The sequence below is a fragment of the Phocoena sinus genome, chromosome 14 (assembly GCF_008692025.1).
Source record: "Phocoena sinus isolate mPhoSin1 chromosome 14, mPhoSin1.pri, whole genome shotgun sequence".
Taxonomy (NCBI): domain Eukaryota; kingdom Metazoa; phylum Chordata; class Mammalia; order Artiodactyla; family Phocoenidae; genus Phocoena; species Phocoena sinus.
This window is the reverse complement of record NC_045776.1, coordinates 7,313,878-7,339,355: the sequence shown is the minus strand read 5'-3', so window position 1 is coordinate 7,339,355 and position 25,478 is coordinate 7,313,878. Positions and strand designations below refer to the sequence as shown.

General features: G+C 35.0%; 1 protein-coding gene and 1 pseudogene across 3 annotated transcripts in view; one reads left to right on the top strand and one right to left on the bottom strand.

Annotated features, from left to right (window-relative positions):
* The window catches only part of RTTN (rotatin), a 165,827-nt gene that overhangs the window by 70,537 nt on the left and 69,812 nt on the right, over window positions 1-25,478 (bottom strand). For 2 of the 3 annotated variants that reach the window (XM_032603246.1, XM_032603245.1), the window contains exons 29-35: window positions 22,226-22,354; window positions 21,657-21,767; window positions 19,565-19,723; window positions 18,272-18,343; window positions 7,659-7,848; window positions 6,129-6,220; window positions 19-112 (exon numbers count right to left, since the gene is read on the bottom strand). In XM_032603246.1, coding sequence (XP_032459137.1) covers window positions 19-112; window positions 6,129-6,220; window positions 7,659-7,848; window positions 18,272-18,343; window positions 19,565-19,723; window positions 21,657-21,767; window positions 22,226-22,354 — 847 coding nt within the window. Of the gene's footprint in view, window positions 1-18; window positions 113-6,128; window positions 6,221-7,658; window positions 7,849-15,528; window positions 15,553-18,271; window positions 18,344-19,564; window positions 19,724-21,656; window positions 21,768-22,225; window positions 22,355-25,478 lie in introns of all 3 variants that reach the window. The other variant, XM_032603244.1, reaches the window with a different exon arrangement.
* On the top strand, window positions 10,347-10,615 carry LOC116739126 (annotated as a pseudogene).

Sequence of the window (25,478 nt, the reverse complement as noted above, 5' to 3'; positions counted from 1 at the left end):
GTCTTCCTAAAAGGATACCTTGAGCCACAAACTGGTCATGTGAGGCTTCAGGGAGAGGCGCCGTGCAGGGCACTAGCGGCTGAAATTCAGCACTTGCCGACGAAGCTGCCACCTGGGGATCAGTAAAGAAAATCATTCTATACTCGGAACAGTCACTCGTTAACATTACTAATTGGAAAATGAAACACGAGCAACATATATACAAGATATCCTTGAACAAAAAGGTATATTACAAAAATACACTAGTTCGCATAACTGGAAAATACTCCATATCTCAAGAGTTAAAACAGTGTTTTGAATGGCATTTTCTACTTCTTCTTATAGGACCTGTTACAGTTTATACAAATCAGTAACTCAAAGGAGCACAGTTTTGATCTGAAGCCCATCTAGAGTTTAAGGTCCTGATAAAGCCTCTTCCCACTTACGCTCAAATGTTGAAAGGCTAAAAAAAAAAACTACTTTATAATTTTTTGTGTCCTTCGAGATATTTTGCACTTCTTAATTCATAATAAAAGGGTTTTTTAAAGTTTCAAATGGCACACACAAATTGTAATAGTGCCTCTAAAAGAATCAGCAGAAGTATTAAAAGATTGTTCTCTACCTCTCCCCATGTCACAAATGAACTGTTTTTAAAAATTAGGCAATATCTGACATTGTTCTTCAGAATACATTTTTTGGAAACATTAGACGTAACAGAAATTCTGTAGAAAACAAACACAATTTCACACACAGGTTTACCAATGAGCAGGCTGTAAAAGCCTTAAAACTGAAAAAGCCCAAACTGATGTCAAGTAACTCATATGTGGAAAATACTGTATCTTCCCATCAATTTTCTTTTCTCTGAGACAGCATGAACTTTCCATACTTGGATAAGCTCCAGGCCCGTGCATGTACACAGGTAAGCTGTCAAAAGAACTTATGAATCAACCCTACCACAAACCCAGATACTGTACAGCTCACGATATTTGCGTATTGATTACATATCTATTCTAACGCTTAAAGTAGGTACCTTAGACTTGATATAACAGGATGAAAACAAAACCCAAGGTTATTTTCATTTGCAGTTTCTGACAGTAAAGAGAATATAAATTTGAAGAAAATGGCACACGAAATTAACATACAGTTTTAAAAAATCCCTCTTTCAACTTAGGACCTCAATCGCCTCCACCACTTCAAATATGACATTACAGTAATAAGAAATAAGTGACAGAAGCTGTAGCCAAAAAAGCAAGCTAAGCACGTGAAGTCATCTAAAAATGAAGGCTGGATAAATTTCAGTCTAAAGAAATCACTCATAAATAAGCATGTATAAAATGCCTTATTTGATATAACATTAGATCTACATAACAGGGAAAAAAACCTAAAGACATTTTAAAAATTATATTTACCTACAATTGGTTATAAGAGATGTGTTTAAAAAAAAAAAACAGTTCCTGTCAATAGACATCCAGATAACTTTTAGCGTGTGAAGCAACAAGCACACACGGAGACTGACATCACAACCATGCAGGAGCTGATGAACGAGCCTGGCTCCTGCCACAAGCTCCCTCGGTTACACAAGAAAATTTAAGAGGACAAGGATGCCGGAATCCTTTATCTTTTCACTGAACACCCTTTCAGTTGGCAAACACTCAAGCAGTCCCCACTACTGATGAAAACAGAGATAGCATTCACTGCAGGAAAAGAGCTTCTGAGGGCCGCTAAATACCTGGCTCATGAGAACGCTAAGCTGCCATTCGTGACCAAGGTCAGGCATTAAACACCATGACCGTCCTCTGTATAGTCCAAGGAAGGGACACACAAAGTTTGAAAATATGGTTTTAGAAAGCATCTAATGGCTGCATTATAACTTACCCCATATGGCTGAGAAAACACAAGAACTTCTTTCTATAGCAATATACTGTGTTTTAAAAATTGATTAGGGGTGATTTATATTTCCACTAGCCTATCTATATTTTTTAAATTTGCTATATTAACATATTACTATTTTAATAAATAAAGGTAAAAAAGTATTAAGCTGACTTGTTCTACTACTATGCTCAAATCCTGTTTGCTTGAAAATAATCTTCAATGGACACTCATTTGATTATATTTAATAATACACATCAATACATAAATGTATTGTCATCCTGTTCTATAAAATAACTTTTAACTACCACCAAATAAATGTAATTCATCTTTCTCTAATGTCCTTTGTAATGCTTCCTGACATTTTACTTTGCTGAAATGTCTTTATATCTTTACAGCTGTTATCTCTTATCTCTTCAAATCCAAAACCGGACTTGGCTCTCCTGGCTAACCCCACCTGGTTACATCAGGAATCAAACTTCAGCCTTCTTCCCACCCTCAAAACAACCCCATCTTGCATCTTCTGAATATCTAAGGCATTCAGTACCACACAGCTTGGCATTCAGCTATTTCCTAATTATGCTTTATGTTCTCAAGTAGACTTTCAAACCTCAGAAGTGGGTACTGAATTCTAAGACATATTTTAGTATCTTTTTAGTTCCTTGCAAATGTGTACATAATACAAAAAAGGGATTGATCCTTTAAAGCCCATTTCAATTGCCACTTCTTACACAAAATCACTGCCTATTTCATCATTCCTTCTAATCTAAGCTCACTGCACCCTGACTGTAACATCTATTTCGGGACTGATCACATCTTGCTCTGTAGTGAAGGAGCAAAACATCATGGCCAACGACCTGGGCCCTAGAGCCAAACACAATTCTGGATTCAAATAACGCTCCACCAGTTAGCAGCGCTGGAACCTTACACAAGACACTTATTCATTCCATGCCTTAATCTCTTCTTCTGTAAAACAGTAAAATGATTATCAATTTTTTAAAGACTAAGAGGACCCATGAGGAAAATTTCTCTATAAATGTTTAAATAAACTTAAAGTAAAATCAGTTTTCCTTAAATTAGTGCTCAAGGAAGTTTGAAAGAATCACATATTTCACAAAGAAAAGCTCAAAAGCAAATGACCCACATTTCCTCTTTTTTGATAACTGATAAAACAGATTTTAAAAAATACAGACATAATTCTGCTCAAGAGCAGCAGAAAAGATCAAATTTTGTTCTTAAAGCTGTTGCTACAAACTGGTTTGTCCTAGGGCGTAAACACCTATCTAGTTTGGGTATTTCTGACAAGTAGAAATGTGATCTCAGGAGGAAAAACAACTGATTCCTGACCCCTCCCCTGGGGAAGGAGACACTGAGTTGAGGGAAGCCATCTCTGAAAAGGCATTTATTTACCAGGGCAACACCCCCAAGGTAACAATGACACTCCTTACTCTACCTATAATTTACAAAACATACAAGTCACAATCAACTAAACTAATATTCATTAGATAACACCATTAAAGTCCCTAATGTGGCATTAACAACGCAGAAAAGATAATGATCCAGCAACAGCACACTGGATGATACGACCCATATCAAAAGACAGTGCTTTCCTCAGAAAGACAAAGTGGAAAGACAAACCAATCAACAAATTGTATCTTTTCTCAATTCTGGGAGACATACAAAATAATGATATTAATAACAAGATAAACTCATTAGCAAGATTTACATCCACTCAACTGATACCTCAATTTGTAACTTCAACATTTTCTTATACCTGAGAAAGTATTAGTTGGTCTGGGTACTGACAGTTTAGGTTTAAAGTAATACTGGTATAAGGGCTTCCCTGGTGGTGCAGTGGTTAAGAATCCGCCTGCCAATGCAGGGGACACAGGTTTGATCCCTGGTCCAGGAAGGTCCCACATGCTGCGGAGCAACTATGCCCATGTGCCACAACTACTGAGCCTGCACTCTAGAGCCCGTGAGCCACAACTACTGGGCCCGCAAGCCACAACTACTGAGCCCGAGCACCACAACTATTGAAGCCCGTGAGCCTAGAGCCCATGCTCCACAACAAGAAAAGCCGCTGCAATGAGAAGCCTGCACACCATGACAAAGAGTAGCCCCCGCTCGCCGCAACTAGGGAAAGCCCGCACACAGCAACAAAGACCCAATGCAGCCAAAAATAAAGAAAGAAAAAAAGAAATTTAAAGTAATGGTATAAGGAATAAACTCTCCATATTTGTCTCCTGCTGGAAAAAAGATACATAGTATATCTGATATGGTAAAGAAAACATGACAATTCGTAGAACTGGGGTAATTAGATTAATTTTTGTGAATAAAAGTCACCAATTCAGTGAGTAATTCACCAATACCAAAACTCTTCTGTTTGGAAACCAAAAAAGAAAGAAAAAAGTTGACTGTAAAAATTCTAACAGGTAATACTAATCTTTTGAGGAACTACAAGAAGGTAAATCTTACATAAGACTATATATATGAATTCTTAAAAAAAAAAAAACAGATTTCACTGGTATGTATTTCTAAAAGTCTATGTGATATCCTAACATAAACAAGTTAAAGACTTTTGCATTAATAGATGTGCTTCTATTTTAATAATGATTATAATAAGTGACATATTTACAAAGTGTTTCTTGGAAAATCTAGTAGCTTAATCTGTAAGGTTTATATATTATTATAAAATAGAGAAATGCAAAAGTTTGATTTGCTTTTGTTTTTTGTACGTAAGTTTCCTTGTATAGAATAAATATAACTTGGGGACTTCCCTGGTGGTGCAGCGGTTAAGGATCCGCCTGCCAATGCAGGGGACATGGGTTTGAGCCCTGGTCCAGGAAGATCCCACATGCCGCGGAGCAACTAAGCCCGTGTGCCACAACTACTGAGCCTGCACTCTAGAGCCCGTAAGCCACAACTACTGAGCCCACGTGCCACAACTACTGAAGCCCGCGCTCCGTAACAAGAGAAGCCACCGCAATGAGAAGCCCACACATTGCAACGAAGGGTAGCTCCCACTCGCCGCAACTAGAGAAAGCCCGCGCGCAGCAACAAAGACCCAACACAGCCAAAAGTTAATTAAAAAATAAATGTAACTTGATATCTACAAAATAGCTAACTCAAAAGTTATTTACAGCAATTACTATTTACTGCATACCTACTATAAGCAAAGAACTGAAGAATGTACAAAGATTTCAAAGTTAGTCTACAGCCCTTTAAACAAACAGGGTAACCTAAGAAGAATTATTTTTAAGCACATATTAATGCTGTACTTCTGTGAACTAAATAACCAATTAATACAATCCCCTTTAGCATTGAATCATATAATTATTTCTCTTATTGAGACAAAGATACACACTATTTCTAGCTTGCAAAAGAAAGCATGACATCTAGTGGAACTGGAGTAATTATTCTGTTTTTCTAAATAAAGGTTCAATTTAGCACTAAACATAAACTCTTCTGAGTCTAGAGGGAAAAAAAAAAAGTCTCTTAAAACTTAGCAAAAAGTACCAGTCTCTTGAGAAACTGTAGGAAGTGAATCTTATTAATGCCTGTTTAATTATTTAATTCTCATATTATTTTTGCTCCTGGAAGCAGTGGGGTCGAGGCTCTGCCTTCCTAATAGGTTCTACAACACAGTATATTGTTCCAAAAATACATTGCAATGCTTTCCAGTTGAGAATGATTTTGTATGCTTATAAAACAAATGAAACCTAGCATGTCATTATTTAGAGATAATTAGTGTCTCAAACTTTTTAGAACAAAGCACCTTATAAATAAAAAAAAAAAGGAAGAAAGGCAGGCAGGTGTACATAAATTTCAGGTATTTCAGATAATCAAGACAAGCTTCTATTTGATGCAAGCATTTAGAAATGTGTTTAAAATCATTAGTGCCACACTGGAATCATCTGAATGGATCAACATTCTTCAAACTGCCTTGTCCTTAAGCAAAATTTCAGGGTAATCAAGCATTACTAATCATACGGGATTTGTTCTCTTTTTCTACTACTACTGATAAACATTTTAAAACTTTTGAACTTCCGGTTCTATCAAAAAAGGTAGGAAAGAGGTTGAAAATTCATCTAAAAGGATATTCAGTGCACTTATTTGAGCAAAACAGACACTAGTTCTGCTATAGACGGCACTTTAAATAAATCACAGTTGTTGTGGTCATAACCTTATATTTCACATCCATTCTTATCCCTCCACTATGTAAATTCAAATTTTTTCAGAAATTCAAAATGCAGCACTTATGCGTTCTTTGGAAGTACCATTGTTTCCAAAGTGGAGAGAGAACTTGGATCTCGATCTTGACTGGACATCCGAGATGGAGCCCTCCAAAACTTGAATGAGTCATCTAAACCTGTGACAACAAGAAAACTGTCAACGTGAATAGCCTTCTGGGCACTGAAACGATTAACAGAAAGAATACTCCTTACATAAAACCAATCCAGAACTAAAGAAGTGTGAAGGAAGTGTGCCTAATTTTTATTATTCTTAATTAATTTATATATACAGCATGCTTCACAAAAAAATTTAAAACAATTAGTTGACTGCGCTTTAGTTTAATCTAACACAATTTAGCAAAAGCACCAGCTCCCAAACTTCAAAGTGCAGAAGAATCATAAAGGGCTTGTTAAAGTGGTTTCCTGAATCCTATTCCCAGAGATTCCATTCCCCAAGTCAAGGTCGGGGGTGGAGTAAATCTGCATTTCTAACAAGCTGGAAGCAGATGTCAGTGCTGCTGGTTCAAGGGCCATGCTTCCAGTAACACAGATACAGAGAAATCCAAACAATTAAAGTGGTCACTTTCCTCACAGGGACATTTGTTTAGAATGTTCAAAAACGTCATTAAATGTCATTCTCCTCTTAATGCCTCCAAGAAGCGAGCAGAAAAGTGAACTAGAAATTTACATTTAAGTATTTCAGGGTAAGGGAACTTCATGTTTGCAGTTTACTCTTAAATGGCTCAGAAAAAAAATGTATATATGCATATAAATAAATATATTTCACATACGCACATACATACACATGGTATAGGAGGGCAAATATAGTAAAATGTTAACATTTGGAAATTCTTTGTTCTATTCTTGTACCTTTTCTGTGGGAAATTATGTCAAGATTTTTTAACATTACTTTAAAAATTTTAAATTTTTATTATATTTATGTTAAAATTATTTTTATTCTATTAAATTATCATTTATTATTATGAGACATAATTATCATTTATATGCGCTAAGATCTTATACTTAGGAAATCCAAGAGAATCTACAAACAAGTAGAAATGAAAAGATTTCAGCATATATTTTGATAAATGAGTAACATTCCAAAAGACAAATAGCTTTTCAATATATTAGCAAAACAAATTAGAAAATTTAGTAGGAAAGGTCTCATTCTTGTTTGCCTGGGAAGAACCTTCCAAAAATAGAGGAAAAAACTGTAAAACTTTACTAAAGGGCATGAAATAACTTATGAAACATTAGTAAGATGTCAAAAACGGTTTCCATGAAGAATTTATAAAATAGAAAAATGTTTAGGCAATGTTTAGTGAAAGGAGGAAATACAAAAATGTACATAAGATATGAACACAATTATGTAAAACAAACAAGAGCTATACAGAGAAAGAAGACTGGAAGAAAATACACTGTAAGGTAACAAAGGCAACCTCTGGGTAATGGGACTAGAGAATGTTTTCCTGTGTACTTTTCATTATTTTTCAAATATTTTGTAACAAACACATAGGTTTTTAACAGTTTAAGAAATGTTACATTTTATTAAAAATATAAATATAATATTCTTACCATTTAAGTCATTGCCTTCAGAAGTTCCATTAAGAGCAGAACAATTCAAATCAAACGTATACCGTCCCAGGTAACAATGTTTTACCATCTGATTCAAATGTTCATAAAAATGGCAGTGGTACAAAAGAGCCTGAAGGGCAGGTTTTCCTATGAGCGACAGGCCAGAGTCCTCATCATGGACACAGGGGCCCTGTAGGAAAAGAGGGGGAGACAGTGATTTATCACTTAATTTCTTCAAAAAGACCCACGTCTCCCCACATTCCCCTCAACGAAACAAATGGGTCCCAGATGTGACCATTCTCCTTTCACCTGCCCGTCTTTCCCCACATATACCAGCCTGACCCAGGCAGAGGATTTCACAGGACTCCAGGTCTCTGCTGCCTAAAAATCCACTGAAGGCAGAAGGCTGATCTAGTCGCTCTCTTGAGGGGCTAGAATGAAAAGCCTGATATCCACAGTAAAATCTGTTTGCCACTTTACTTCCCACTGAATTAACCCTTCTTCCAAGGGAATTCCTTGCATACATGCATGCATGCGTGCAAACACACACACACATACACACCTTCCAGCAGGAGGCTGAGAAGGATCTGCCATTGCAAAATTTTAATCTCTTTGCACTTTTTTTCAAATAATTTTTTGCACTGTCACTACTTTTCCTGGAATATCCAAATGGCAAAAATCAAGCAAGCCATTAAAAGTATGCAAAGGATTGGTTTAAAGTATGCAAATAATCACATCATTAGTTTATAAATATTTCTCTTTTTGGAAAATGATAATCAATATAGTTAAGACTTTTCAAACAGACCATAATAGAGAGAAAAATAAAAGACAGAAAATCGAAATCTAAGTGCCAACAGGAAAGGTCTGGTCAAAGCCTATTCAAAGTTTACCATTAACTGAAATTTGCATACGTGCCCCTTCTCTCATGCCTCCTGGTCACCAAGGAAAGATGGATATTAAAACTTACTATCCAGGAAGATAAAGTAATAGTTAAACGTATAATTACAGTTAAAGATATAATTACATTAAGAAGATTATTTCCATTAACCCTTCTCTTTAAGAATATTATTAAAATTAAATGTCTTACTTCAATATTAAATACTTTTTATTTTTATGAATTTGTTATTGTTGTGTTCTAATAAACCTACCCAACACTGTGAGCTTTACTCTTTACAAATAGAGCAATTTACTTGTCCAAGAAGGAATAAGACTCTTTAATGAGCAGTCACAGACGCTGGTCACCGTGTTAACTTTAAATCCGGAGCTTGAGAAGCGGCAGGCGAAACAGAGAGGAGTACACGAACAGGGTCACGTGGCTCCTGTTTGTGAACCAGGTGCACATTTCAGGCAATGTGGCCCTTTTGTGCATTACTTTATTTAAATATCTAGGACAAAGTAATTCATCCAAAGCCACAGAGCCAATCCTAACATTCAAAATGTTCTATCTTTTAAGCAACTTATAGCATTCATAAATGTAAAAAGCACACGTGAGATCTGCAATAGTTGCTTAACATCACAAATTAAAGCCCCCATTACATTGATTCCAGGAAGGACCAACAACCAAGAGGAGAATTAAAAATAATTCAGCAAAGGTTACTAGCTTAATTGCAGCTGTGTAACATACCCCAATAAATCAATAAAATAAAATTATTAAACAAAGTACCATAAACACTATTTTTTAATTTATTTCATAATAATACTAAGAATAATTTTCAAATATTTTATTATACATATTATATAAAATTATTCAAAATTTTTTCTTGTGCAAAATTGTGTCTATATAATTGTTTCCTGGATGAGTTAACAGCCACAGTCCAAATTAACAAAGGTTTAGCCAAAAATACATGAAGGAATGTAAACTGTATAAACGCTGAAAACAAGTTCCTCAAGAGTTCTTAAATCTGCTGATTCTTTATTCGGTAAAGGCCCACTGAGGCTGATGGTTTCACCACGTGCTAGAAGGAGAAGTGTTACAAACCCACTGTCTTCTAAAATCCATCTTTTCTTTAGTTATAAATATTTTCAAAGTGAGAAATTACACACGTAAATATGATGCAGAACTATAGTAGTTATTCTATAAATATGTATAATTATCATGGTATATAATTGACATAATATTCACCCTTTAATTAATATATTTTAAAAATTCATTTTTTTCTCTAGTTCTTACTAATATAAAAAGAAAAAAGATTTAGAAAATAAAGATAACAAAAGAAGTCATAAAAGACATAAATTTAAATCAACCTAGTAAAGTTTAGAACCTGACTTCTTTTCTTCGCCTATAAGTCACAGTGAAAATTATTTGGCCTACCAAGATTGAAAAAGTTAAACTAATTCTGATATGAACAAAAAAATTAATATCCCAGAATTTAAAGACCAGGAGATAGAAAAGATAAGGAGCAGAATATTAATTCAAGAGGCCTAATATAAGACTCATATAATTTCTAGAAAAATAAAGAAAAAGTCATTTTTAAAATAAATAAATATGAAAAAAATTGTCAGAGCCAAAAGAAATAGAATATCTATGTCTCCAAATTAAGGAGCTTAATAAATATCAAGCAAGAGAAATGAAAAAAAGACATAGAATCATAAAATTCTAGAACATTAAAGACAAAGTGAAGATAGTAAAAGAAAAAGTCATCCATAAAGAGGTAAAAAGAATCAGATGGAAAAATTCTGAAGAGTGCCGGCATGCGCTCCCTCTTTCGTTTTGCCTCGTTGCAGCCGAGAAAGCAACATGGGTCACCAGCAGCTCTACAGGAGCCATCTGAGAAAATTCGGCCAGGGTTCTCACTCTTGCTGCGTTTGCTTAAACTAGCACAGTCTGATCCAGAAACATGGCCTCAATAAGTGCCGCCAGTGTTTCCCAGTATGCGAAGGACATCGGCTTCATTAAGTTGGACTAAGTGTGAACTTCTTGAATGGGGTCATCAAGCATATCTACTTTCCTCAGAAACAATACTAACTCTCTGTATATAAATAAAAATGTTAAAACTTAAAAAAAAAAAAAAGAATCAGATGGGTATCCAACTTCTCATCCGTAGCACGAGATGTTAGAAGACAGTGGAGCAAAATTCTTATGAGGAATGATTTCAGCCTAATACCTAGTAGCCCAAACTATCAATCCAGTGCAATTTAAATACATTTTCAAACAAACAAGAACTCAGAAGTTTGTCACTCATGCATTTGTTTTTAGGTAGGAATACAATTATTTTGAGGATGATTACTAGGAAAGGGGATTCTAACTGAAGAGAAAGGATGATTAAGAGCTTAGAAAAACTTGAGCTATGATACGGACTCACAATGCAAGAAAAAAAATTAACAGAAACTCCAAGGGCAAAAAAATCACCCAACGCCCAAATCAAGTTTTTAAATCACACACACACACACACACACACACACACACACACACACAAATACCAGGAAAGTTTTCCTCTGAGTGCCAGAGGGGTCATAGCCCTGGAAGCATAGATAAGGAAGTGTAACAACAGCCCAACAAATAATGGCTCTGTAGCAAATTACTAGTTTTCACTTTTTAGAATCAACTTATAGATATAAGGAGGCTGTAGAAGAGAATCTAACCATAATCAGCCTTCACAAAGTAAAAGTAGAGATGAAACTAGCAAAGATTGGCAGTAGAAGTGGGGGATGAGATACCAGTAAAAGGAACAACTTAGCCACATCTTACCTTCTAAATGGGGGTGGGCAAGAGATATGACCCATAGGTAAGGAGACCAGAAACAGCAGGGGTGACCAGGGGAGAAACTAAGACCACTAACAGAACTATATTGGCAGGACATTGTTTAAGTGAGCTAAATCCTGGGTATTGACACAGTAAAGGAACAAACATACTGTATTACTGCAAACACACTATTTAGAGACAGGAAGGTAACTACCTGAAGAATTAAAATCAGTAGGAGGTAAAGCTGTCTCTGTGAATGAAGAAGGTAAAGAATTTCAGCATAAGCTGTATTAGCTTTTTTAACCATATATATTCATTACTTGAAAAAAATAATTTCTTCTAAAAATTCAAACATTTCACTCAAAATATTTTTAAATTTCTCAAACAAAACCAGATGATCTGGAATATGTACATATTACATACCATTATTTATTTTTTATTTGATTTATTTTAGCTAAGCATTTAGCCTGAATCCCCAATCTCCACGTGCCAGAGCTTCCTAGTAGCAATGGCACATTATCAACAGAGCTTTAATCACAGCAGTGAAGCCAAGTCCAGCATAAGCACAAAAGATGGTGTGGCTCAGGCTTTCCACACATGACTAATGTACAAGGGCCAGAACAATGAAGCCTTTCACGCATGTACTAGGCTTCGCTCCATAGATTCATCAGTAATTGATGGGGCTGTCTTCTGGTAAAGCGGGGAAATCAGCACAGTCTAATTGCTCTGTCTCAGGACGTCTATATCCTTACCAGCCTTGCCCTCAGGTGAGCGCTCGGGCTGCCAGATCATCTGCAAAATTGCCAGGGAGAGCTGAGAAGGGCAGTATGCAAAGAAAGAAAACTCTTCAAATCACCAAGAGCCATAACAAATAAGTTTGCAAAGAAAACAGCAATTATGTCATAGAATACTCCGATTAATTTGAAAATATTGATCTCAAGGATGCAATAAGCTACAATATTACATTTAAGACATTTTACTCCTAGTGTCACAGTACTAACATACCCATTAGCTATGATTCAAAAGCAAACAAAATTGCATGTAAGAAGAATGGAGAATATTTTCAAGAAGAAAAAGGAATTATTTTGATACATAACAAATTTTTAAAATGCTATAATGTAATGCAGAGACTGAAAAAAATGACCCTAGTAACATAAGAAATCCCTAACTGCATATAAATTATGAATATAGTTAAAATGGTATTGTTTCTCTGACACCAAGTACTTAGCATTTTGTGAAATCAATACTCATAATGATCCATGATGAACACATTAGAAGATGAAAAACATGCATTGATAATTATAACATCACATATGAAAACGATACATACTACAGCTATAAATGAGTCGGCCATCTCTCTACAACACATATAAACACATATGCAGACAGTCTAGCTATGTCCACTGCGAGTGTATAGAAGCAAAGACCCCTCCCTCGGAGCAACGAGCATATCTAGAACTCATTTCTATATACGTTCTCCATTGAAAGAAATCAGGGCTCTTTGAGCAAATATCTGATTCCAGGGTGGTGCTGGGAAAGTCAAGAACATCTTGCTATGCCAGGAAGTAAACAAGTACTCAAAGGTTGATAAAGACATGCTAAAAGGATATAGGAGTCTTTGTGAAGGAAGTCCTCCTAGCCAAATCTGAAACAATTTGAACATCTAAATAAATAATGATAGAAAGAGATCATAATCCATGAAACATACTAAGAATCCTTGAGTCCATACTGGTGTAAATAAATAAGTGAATAAATAAATAAGAAAGGAAGGCTCTTCCCTACAGTAAAATGTAATTAATGTGGAAGAAATAATGGAATTAGAAAATCATCATTTGGCAACCATTCTGTAATAACTGCTTCAGACAAGAAGCACAAATGGAAGTTAAAACTAATAAAAGTTGATGAGAAATAGATATTTTACAGTCTCAAAGCACCTCCTGGCAAAAGGAAAAATTTTAAGTCCACAATGGAGAAAACAGACCAACTCTACCTTAACCAAGTAAGCAAGGTTAATATCACCAGCAATGGGACAAAGAGATAGCCTATCTGCTGATATAATATAAGAAGCACAGAGCACTTCTGTGGCTTTTCTGCCAAAAATGCATAACCTGAATCAAATTCTGAGGAAACAGACAAACCTAATTAAAGAATATTACAAAAACTAAATAGGCTATGCTCTTCAAAAATGCCAAGGTCATAAATGTTAAAGATTTAGGAACTATTTTAGATGAAAGAAACTAAATAGACATGACAGCTATATGCAACATGTATTCCTAAATTGGATCCTAGATCCTGACTGTCTGCTTTTTGTTTGTTTTCTATGAAGGACAGTAGTGGGACAATTGGAAAAATTTGAATACTTTCCACATTTTGGTAATTATTATAGTGATTCTGTAAGAGAATGTCCTTGTTTTTAGGAAACTCACAATTAACTATTTAGGGAAAATAGAAGTATATGTCTGCAACTCTCAAATAGTTCAGAAAAAAGACACTAGGTAGAGCTAAAGCAAATATGTTAAAATTATAACATTTGGGGAATCTGGGTGAAGGGGATATAAAAACTGCTATACTGTTTCTGCAACTTGCATTTAAGTCTAATTTTTTTTCAAAATAAAATTTAAAAAATAAAATAAAATATATGTGCCAACTCCTCTCACAAACATGGAAAGGAATGAAAGCATTAACAAGTGTATTTACACCACAAACTGACATCTCATTATATTACTTAAGTGCATGAAATTACCTTTACATTTAAATCTGTGACACCATTTTCAAGGGAAAGAACAACTTTAATATTGTAAAAAGTACACATAGCTACCATGAGCATATATAAAACACTGTAGTAATGTTCTCTTGGTAGAACACTGTCTTCCCCCCACAGGCCACAAGCCCCAGAGCACTAAGTCAGATCATCTGTGAATCCCCAACATTTAAATACTCAACAAACATTTAGAGAAATGAACTGAAACAAACTACACAGATAATCCCTATCTAACAGATTTCTTGTTATAATCAACTCTAAGATTCCATTCTGGTTGTTAAAGTTGCTGGGATATGGATTTGTGACATTAGTTCTCAAACTGAACCCAGAAACAGAATCTTCCACATCCAGGAATACTAAATCCAAGTCAGACTCTAGGAAACCAGTTTACAAGACGCTGCACAGCTGGGAACACAACATAGTTGAGGGTCCCCTGGACACTAATTCTGTTTTCCCTCCCTAAGAGAGGAATGTAGCCTTGAACAAAGAAAGGCCATTATTATAAACGCTGCTGTTAAAAAACAGAATAGAAAAGGTCTGTGATGCCCCGAGGACCGACGCACCAGGAACGGGGCCCTATGAGGGCTGCTGGGCGCCCGGGGAAGCTGCGCTGAGAGGCTCTTTACCTGTTCCTACTCCTCGTGACCGCCCACTCCCAGTGTGCTTCTGTATCCATGGAAATCCAAATGGGAATTTCACTACAAAAAGTAAGACCTGATTTTCAACTTTATTTACTTAGCAACATCAAGAAGACTAATGGGATAAATGGAATGATTTGCACATCTCTACGCATTAGCAAAGACGGATAGAGGACCACTCTCTGTGGATGGGGCTGGGAGAAACATTTTTTTTTAATATTAAAAACATGGTCCTGAAATACACATTCCACCTAGGAAGATTAAGTTAAATAGTAAGAAATATGCAAGGCAGTAAAGGTAATATATGAGAAGAACCTAATTTAATGGTATAGACATTAAATGCTAGTATCTTTCAGAGAAGAGGAAGATTAAGATGGATTGTAGCAGTTGGTGAAAGTATTTTTTAAAAAATACTTTCTTTAAATTAAAAAAAGTTTTATTGTACAACACACGGAATATAGCCAATATTTTATAATAACTATAAATATAATATAAGCTCTAAAAACTGTGGATTACTATGTTGTACACCTGAAACTTATATTGTATATCAACTATACCTCAATTTAAAAAAAGAAAAAATAGTTTGCAAATGAAGTAAACGTTATCCAAAAGCACCTTGAAAACACTGCTAAATTTTGGTAGCCTTATAAATAGACTAAGAAAAAGAAAAATTATAAGCTAAATCTTAAAACTTAAGGAAGAACTAAATTTTTATAAAATTTATAACTTTAATAAATTAAATATTCCTTTCAAACCCCCCCAAAATGTTTTAAGTGACTTATGCCTTACCTTGTTCCAGAAAAGATTTAAGCCCTATTACAAGGAAAGGTAAATTATAACATGAAAAGTACACCAGAAATGAAAGAAAAACAAAAGGTATGTAAACAGTGGAACCAGCTAAAAAGTATCTACCACATTTGATAAGAGAGCACTAAACTTAACAACAAAAGGAAACCCGGCCAGTTATATAACTCATAATTTATTTATGCAAATGATTCCCACTCAGAAGTACAATTTCAATACTAACATGAAATAGAAATCTAGACCTGCTGTGTGGGGAAAGAATTGGGACAGAGGTAATAATCTTAAAGCAAACACTGCAGAACACCCAGTGGAACAAGAGTGTAAAGGGCATCAACTCAGACTTCAGGCACCAAGACAAAGTGCAAAGCAGTAAAAGCAGTTCTCTTTGTAAAATATTATTAATCAAACATCTACCTCAACCAAAATAAAATATTTACAAAGCTTCTATATACTAGTGCTACTTCCTGCTCTATCCTCCCAAACACTGCAAAACGTACACCAAGGCAAGTAAATGAAACATCTTATTGAATAAGATTATTACTCATCGTTCTACCAAAGACAGTTTTAATTTTAAATTACTGAAAAAGTAGCACCTTCTTTCTGGCTGTAGTAAACTGGCAAAGGTCACAACTTCTTGGAGATCATAAAATTCCATTATCTAGGCTTCCCTGGTGGCGCAGTGGTTGAGAGTCCGCCTGCCGATGCAGGGGACATGGGTTCGTGCCCCGGTCCGGGAAGATCCCACATGCCGCGGAGCGGCTGGGCCCGTGAGCCATGGCCGCTGAGCCTGCACGTCTGGAGCCTGTGCTCCGCAACAGGACAGCCCACAACAGTGAGAGGCCCGTGTACCGCAAAAAAAAAAAAAAAAAATTCCATTATCTATATTTGAAGAATATCTTCCTCCCTTACTAGAGCAGCTGTTTCCACTTTGGGATTTAAAGTACCACTAAACTTTTTAAAAATTGGGGGACATATACTAGATTACCAACTATTTTATACTACCAAGTGAGGTCACTTAAAAAATAATAAGCAAAAACAAATTTAAAAAAGAGAGGAAGAAAATGTGAGTTTATTAAAAATACACAAAAAAATAGACTGACTTCCCTAATTTTGCTTAAGACTAGTAGAAGTTTCATCATCAAGTACTATTTTGGATTAGAGCAGCTCTCAAATATTTTTGATTATGGCCAACATAGGTGAAGCAAAAGACTCTAAAAGCGTACTTAAACCACTGTTTTCAACTTTTTTAGTAGAAAATTAATTCTGTGATGAAGAACTGGAAAATAACAAAATCAAAAAGCTGCACTAAGCATGTCACCAGTAGCAAAAAGGAGCTGTATACTATTTAACTTACTAGAAAAAAATGTGAACTTCTACACATGGTTTTATATTATAATGTCCCAAGAGCTTTAATAGAACCCAGAAAACTTATCACTCTTGCCTTTATATTTATTTCAATAATTTAAAAAAAACTCACTGGCAGTACATCACAAAGGTTATATAGTATACAAATGTCACTACTTCAACAATGGGAGTAGAGATCATTTGCATTTGAGCCAAAAATAACATTTTTAAATGCAGTTATTGGATAACAGGCATCAAAACCACTACACTGTTAATATAAATATTAATCCTGTGTAGACTTTTCTAATTTGTCTCCTATGGTTTTATTACAACACAGACTGTGAATAACAACCATCATCAGAAGGCACGTTAAACAAATTAAAGGAGCCAGTGGACAAGCAGCCTGGGATTTTCAATAATTGGCAGCATTAAACTGGGTTTGCAAAGTTTGGAAAAGTGAAGCTTCCAAGAGATAAATGAGATCCAGGCCTTAACGACCACCAGGATTCAGGCTCTAGGTGACTGCCCCAAAAGCTGCCCTCACTACAGCTCAACTAGATTCAGTAACTCCTCCAAATATATTCTAACGAAAACTTAAAAAGAAACCTTAGATCTTATCTAAGATCCTGGGGGATGAGATGCAACAGTGTGATAAATATGCACGTATAGGATGAGGACATATGGATAAAGACATGGGTAGAAAAAAAGCATGTCTCATTTGCCCCACTTTTCTATCCTCCAAATCACCTAAAAAGCAGTAGGCTATAGAAAAAGGTTAGGTAAAACTATCTACTGACTTGTCGTTCAGAACATGATACAAAAAATTAATCTAATAGAAAGCAAAGAAAGATAAATTATGACTCAGTGTACTTACCCAGAAAAGAAAAAAAGAAGTTAACATCAATGCATATTTAACTACAAACAAATTTGTTTATTATTATTAAATTAGAGAGACAATAAGGTGAGTGCGAAAGGGAAACTGCCTGGACTGAAAGCAAAAGGGTGTGATTTAGGGCCAACTACTTAAACCTGCTGTGCTAAATTTTCTTAATCTAAAAAATGAGGATAATAATGGTTCATAACTCAAACCATTACACAAGCTGATATTTGTTATGTTTCTAGACGAGTGCCTAGTACATAGTAAACATGTCAGTGATTATTATTTCTGTTTAAAATTATTTTTAACACCACAGAGAAGAATTTGTAAATCTGATCAAGCATAAAAAAAAGTCTACATTCTCTTTCAAGAGGTCCTGTTGGCTTGTATAAAGTTTCATCAGTAAGGAAATATATACATATATAAAATATATATATATATGCTGAAACTTTATCATCACTTAATCTCAAATATCTACTAGGTTGATAATTGTTTAAAGTCACCTACCTGCCAAGTATAACCCTTTATGATTTCTGAAGGCATCGGAATTACAAGGAGATTTTGAAAAATAAATGCAGCCTGAAATTAAAGGAAAAAAATGTCAATACTGCCATCTTGTTGTCATGTCTGAAATAACCAATATAGTGTTATTTAATAACAAAAAAGCATATCCCTGGTCAGCTGCACATGCTGAGAGGTCATTATGAGAACTCCCCACTGCCCTTCCTGTTAGGTGATGACATAGCAGTGGGGGAAACTACTTCACCAGGAAAGATATTTTTTCCTATTTCAGAATTTTGTCTTTCCAAAAATGATCTGTAAACCATAAACTGTTCTGGTAGTATTTAAGAAATCTACTTCATGTTTCTATTATCCTCCTACAGATCATATACACACACCTTTCTCCCCATCTCTTTCTTCCTCTCTCATACAAGCTCCTCCCAATAAAAAACTGCTAACTAGAAATACAAACCACAAATGTCCAACTTAACCTCCTAGGTCCTGAAGATGGTCAAATTAAAAAATCATACTAATTATGAACACTGATTATCTATTTAGTGAAAGATTATAACGGGAGAATAACCAGAGTAAGAGAGGGGATCCAAAGGGAGTGAAATTTCCAACCACCTTAACTGGAAGCCAGTAGACAGTCTTTAAAGTTGGTAAATCAAGAGGAAGCTACAAGTTTAAGCATTATTATTAAAAACAAACAAACAAATAATAAGAAAACTACAGCCTTTGGATTTTGAAACTGGAAACTGGCTAATGGTGGGCCCAGGAGCTGCTGTTTTCTTTACAAGCCTCTAAGCATTATTTGATTACTGTTCTTAAAATGGTCTGCATCAATCATCACTTTGATAAAAGCAGCAGTAAAGAAAATAACAAACTATTTAGAAAGAATTAAAATAGCATTTACTTTTCCTCTTACATGTTATATAATAAATACTACAGAGTATTTTGACAGCCCCTTATCTTAAGTAAAGCTTTATAAACTTAAATACTGAGATCATATAAAAGTAATTTCTTTTCCCGTGAACTACTTTTCAATGTGTAATAAAATAGAAGAGTCCATTTAAAATGCACTGAATTCTGCTTTGATCTTTCAGAGTAAAGGACTCCTGTTCTGACTGTGAATCAATACCATTTTGTTCTCTATAACCATTTCATTTCAGTTGTTCGCAGGTCAAAGAGACAACAGTCAGTGGTGAGCCCACGGTGTTGAACAGGGAGTATGGTTCCTAAGAACTACCACAACAGGTCTCTGAGGGAAAACGGGTGGGGCTAAACAGACAGGCCTACCTCCCGGCGTACCATGCTACACTCCGACTGGTCCAGAAGAATGTTCACCACGGTTCCCCAGAGCCCACCAGAAATGTTTTGACAACTGTTTGCTAAGGCCACACAGCCAGTTTCAAGGGTAGTCAGTGCCGATCCTAATCCCAGTGAAGTGAACCTCACCTGTTCAAATTAGAGAAAACGTTGTGAAACCAAAGAACCCGATTTCACAACATGAATTCTCAATTTTTCTGGTACATAAAATATCACATTTGGGCTTCCCTGGTGGCGCAGTGGTTGAGAGTCCGCCTGCCGATGCAGGGGACACGGGTTCGTGCCCCGGTCTGGGAGGATCCCACATGCCGCGGAGCGGCTGGGCCCGTGAGCCATGGCCGCTGAGCCTGCGCGTCCGGAGCCTGTCCTCCGCAACGGGAGAGGCCACAACAGTGAGAGGCCCGCGTAACGCATAAAAAAAAAAAAAAAAAAAAAATCACATTTTTATGACACTGTCTTGACGATCCTGAATTATAAGATACTTAAAGAATACTGTCCTATAAGTTTATAAGCGAATAAAACTCCTATTCCATGATTTAAGAAAAGTAATAATATAGGTTATAAAAGCTAAATAAAAGCAAATGTCACAAAAAGTCAAAACCAGCTATAAGACTAAAAATTATAGTTAGAAAGTCTTTTTCTAGGGAAAGCATAGGGTGCTTACGTATCTTTCATGAACATGATTCTTGTTTATTTCTCATTTTTAAGAGGATACTATTATTTTGTTCCACCTTCCTTAACTTTTCAGTGTTTCTTTCAAACAAATGGTTTTAAATTCTTTGAAACTTCTTTTCAAAGAGAAGTAATTGAATTATCTTTTTATAAGGTACTTAGTATTTTCCCCAAAATTCTTTTAAAAGAAAAATGTTTCAAAAGAGATTGACATGGTGTAATGTTTGCCATAGTACCCCCACTGCTCAAGCTACGTATCGGGTGAACTTGTGAATTTTGATTTCAGAACAGAGTTTCACCCTGTTACCACAGGGTAACAAACAGCAATGCAGTCATAAGGCAGTCAAGCACCAAGTCCAAGTCCAAGTCCAAGTCCAAGTCCAATGTGGCTCGAGAATGTATTTCTAGCTGTTAACAGCACTATATTATATACACAAAAATTTGCTAAGAGGGTAGATCTTATAGTAAGTGTTCGAATCACAAAAACAAGCAGTAAGAGGACAGAAGAAGCTTCTGTAGGTGAAGGATATGTTTATGGCATTCAATCTGGTGATGTATATTTCAGGGCTGTATACTTATCTCCAAATTCATGAAGTTGTACACATTAAATAGGTACAGCTTTTTGTATGTCAATCATATCTCAATAAAGTGGTTTAAAAAAATCAAATCAGTAGACAAACGGCTAAAAGTGGAAAATTCATTAATATAAAATGCTGCACTGAAATGATACTATTCTATTACGTGACACTCAAAAGTCACTCGGCCGCTATCCTTCTAAACTGTTTAAAAATGGCTGGACTTCTCCAGTAATATTTTGCTGTTCTTTATAAAACGGATAGATTCTATAATAGTTCCTTTCTTACTATTTTTAATCTGTACTCTGAATCTGACTGAATAGGGGGTGCCATGAACTGAATTATGTACCCCCAAAATTCATATGTTGAAGCCCTAACTCCTAATGTATTTGAGGAGAGAGCTTTTAGAAGATAATTAAGGTTAAATGAGACCATGAGGATTGGGTCCTAATCTGATAGGATTGGTGGCCTTATAAGAAGAGGAGGAGAGAAAAGGTCATATGAGCATGCAATGAAAAGGGAAACATCTGAAAGCCAGAAAGAGTCCTCACCAAACTTGACCACGTAGGTGGGCACTCTGATCTTCACGTCCAGCCTCCAGACGTGTGAGAAAATAAATTTCTTTGTTCAAGCTGCCTAGTCTATGGTGATTTATTATGTAGCCCAAACTGACCAAGACAGGGGGTAAATATAGCTTAAGGTATAGCACTAAAATAACCTCATTTTGGAAAATATGAACAAGTATATGCATACATGTTTTGTTTCATTTGTTCGTTAATCTACACATAATGGACTCGATTTTCCTTCACACTGACCTCTGGGTCTCGGTCAACCCACAATGGAATCAACCAAGCCAACCCCTGTTGAGTGGTAGCATGTTCTTCACTGTGACTACCCAAAGGCAAGAACCAAAGTGACATCCACTCCTAGAATGAAAAAAAGGGAACAGAAACACATCAGGTACATTTCTAAGGATAAAACAGAGTTCAAAATAACTGAATTTTTAATAATCAAAACAAAGTAAAAATATGCTTAAGACTTGGTTTTAATTCATGCCAACACAAGGCAACCAACAATCTCAGCTCCTCCTTAAAAAGTTATACATAACAATTTTTCTTCAGAACAGCTACTTTCCCCATGATTTAGATAAAGCATAGTTCTCTAGTGCATGCAGATTTCAATCAAAATAAATTTAAAATAAAATTCAGATTTGTGTAATATACAGCTTCTAAGAAACATCTTTGACAAAAATCATTTTTGTCTCCTAAAAAGACAAGTCAAAAGACATTTTCCTAGAGTAAACATATAGGCTTGAAACGTGTTAGACACAGCACATTCCCTTTCTAGCAACTGTGGGAAGACAGACAGCTTTGAAAGCTCTCACCGAGCTCTGGGCCTGGGCCATCATCTCATGGGATAAGTGAAGCAAGCAGAGAACCGTGCTCTTTGTGACACCTTTTCCCATGAAGGACATAGCATTTCCTCCACGCTCCACATAAAAAGAAGTAATGACCTGAAAAACAAATGCAAACAATTTTGTGGCAGCTTTACTCTTAGTGGCTAAATATATACCTTTCTACTGACTTGTCTGAATTGAAACCTAACCACAAAAAGTATATTATAATATTCTTAGTTTATACATTTAAAAGTGGTTAAGAAGGTAAATTTTATGTTATGTGTATTTCACCACAATTAAAACAAACATTCTTAGTTTAAATTGTTTTCCTTTGGAATTTGTACAAAGAATGTGTAGTATCCTCCTAGAAGATTTTGTGATTTAAAATATGCTCGTAACATTCTTCAAATGTTATAGTATCCTTTAAGTAAAAGAGTTTATTTTATAAATACCTTGTTGAAAAGTATACTTAGAAATTGCTAGCTATATAAAACTCTTACTAACTACCAGATTTAGGCTAAGTTTTCTGGAAGTATGGTTTGAATGTAAATGGACATTTACATTTCTAAGCGATCTTAGATTTCTACTCCATATTTAAGCATATATTTATTACTTAAATCATTGCCTGTCAACTTTTTCTCTCCCACATACCTGAGAGCTTTAACACATTTCCATCAGTAACAACAAAAGAACTGTCTCTTATCTGAAGCTATTATGCCCTTATCTGAGAAGCTGAAACAGAATGAACATGGGGAGTTAGGACACAGCAGTTTGAGAAAAAGTCCTTTCACCTGATTTAGAAAATCCTTTAAAATATGTGACAAACTCTTCTGGAAAATTTCTGTGTAGATCACATATTGTCCCCCATATAGGGGTTCAATAAATATTTGTTGACACTGAATAACAAGCATCATTACAGCTTTCAACTCAAAATAAAAAATTTAAAGTGACAAAAGATCACTTTATAATTCACAAAGTTTTAATTAAAAAAAAGAATGCTAACTATATTTAGGTGCCAATACATTATGAAGGAAAAACTTGTGAATCAAAGCGATCAAAACCACATGTTATCTAATACAGCAGAAAGTATTTCAATTCATCCACCCAAGGACTCAATGCTTTTATTCAGCACAGTAAGCCATTTTGTCTTATAACAGAGACTACTTTTTAGTTCGGATTCTTTTTAGCTCATGCAGCAAAGAAGATTAGTCTAAAAAAAATGGCATAAATATAAATCACATTAGGCACATCTTATTTAACAAAAGCAATTTATTCGTAAGATAACTTGGGGATTTTGACTTAAATTAGAATTTTCATAAACCAAATAACTGTATAGTATGTCTGAAAATGAAACAGTTTGGCCAGGGGTTAACAACTACAGGTGACTGCTACAGGAGCCCTGCTCTACTATTCTTTCTGCCTATGTATATGTTTAAGGTTTTTATAATTAAAAGTTTAAAACTTTAAGGGACTATTTTAGAAGAGATCCAAATGATCAAGTCTTTATTATCTTCCTATATGTCACTGGAGAGAGCTATATTGTCATGGTTTAGGTTCTAGCTTAAAAGGGATAAGTCAAGAACGTTGATATTATCTCCTTTCAACTTACCGTCAGATCCCTGGAATTATACTTCATATATAATTTTTAAGGCTTTATTTATCATAGTTTATTCACCTATCATAATGAATCATGCTTAGTCTAAAAGTCTCATTTCCCAACCACAAAAGGCAAATACTGCATTCAAATTTCACTGTGCAGAAACAAAATATCTAATAATGAATTACAACTCCCATCTGAAAAGGAATCAGCTTTAATTACTGAGAAACTATGAAGCAAATCATTTGGACCAACAATGGCTTGTTTCAATGTCCAGTTACATGAGCATTACTTTATTCTCTAAAAGGTCAATTTAGCCAGTAGTAAAATAAAGAAACCTGTTTAAGTAAGCAGAAGGACCCAAGTAAGATTTAATAGGACTCCAACACAATTTCTAAGAAAAGTGAAAGATTTTTTTATATTATTTTCCTGTCATTTAATGTAAAGACATAAAGATTTTCTTCCCAAGATGTTATATGAAGCATAATATGTACTCCTCTGTTTATACCAAATAAAGATTTGTTATCAGGTTTTCGTAACAGTGAAACATTATAAAACAAGCATCACACTTTATATCTATTCCTTAGCTAATAAACTGTATTGATTTTTATTACCTCAAAGACAACTGAGCTTAAAATGACAGTATTGTCTTTTTCCCCCCCGACTTCTTACTGAGAACTAAGCCTTTTTGTTCTCCAATAACATAGAAAGCTCATTTTAATTTCAGGTATTTGAAACACAGGTGTGATCTGAAGTCTCTCCTGTTACACAATTTTACAAACAAAAGTACTTCTGAGGGTTTCTAAATATAAACAATGTAACACTTTTTCAATTACTGCTGTAGTAGGTCCTCACATATCCCTGATCTGAAACAGATAAAAATCACTTAATAGAGGAGATGTGTTCCAAAAGGTTTATAAATGGAGTATTTATAAATCACATTACAAATAATGCTATAAATTAGGTACTTGTAGACTGAATTATATTAAATGCATTGGAGGAGCTTATTTCTTAAAAAACATTATGGTAAGTTTTTAGCTAATACATCTATTCTAAAAAATTCATATTATTTCTGATCATGGACACCTTGAAGCATGAGATAATTAATTTACTGACAGTTTGCTCTTTTTCAGTATTTACAAGTATTCAAGATAAAAAAATATTTCATTAGAGTGACTACACTAAAATTCATATTAAATTTTATAGTACAGCTGAGAGTATTTAGAATTTTTAAATATTTTTTAAAAAACAAGATGTACTTTTGGAAACAAATCCTAGGTAATATCATCTGAAGCATGATTTACAGCTGAATATATAAACATCACCTAAAGTATGATTTAATAATGAAAATACAAAAATTAAACACACATCATTCACTTACATCACATTTCCAGTTATTCAAACTTTATTCTAATTTAAAAATCATAGATAAGATACAACTAAATTATTCACTATCTGTCCACTATGTACAAATCACTGTCCTAGGCCAGTGGGGAGCTGGGGGTAGTGGAAATGGTTGGTCCACAGATGATTCTCACAAGCTCACAGTCTAACAGATCAAAGCATAAAGCAAAATAAAAAAACAATGTATTAAGTGCCATAATAGTGGCATATATAAACTGCTTGAGGTACATAACCTGTAGA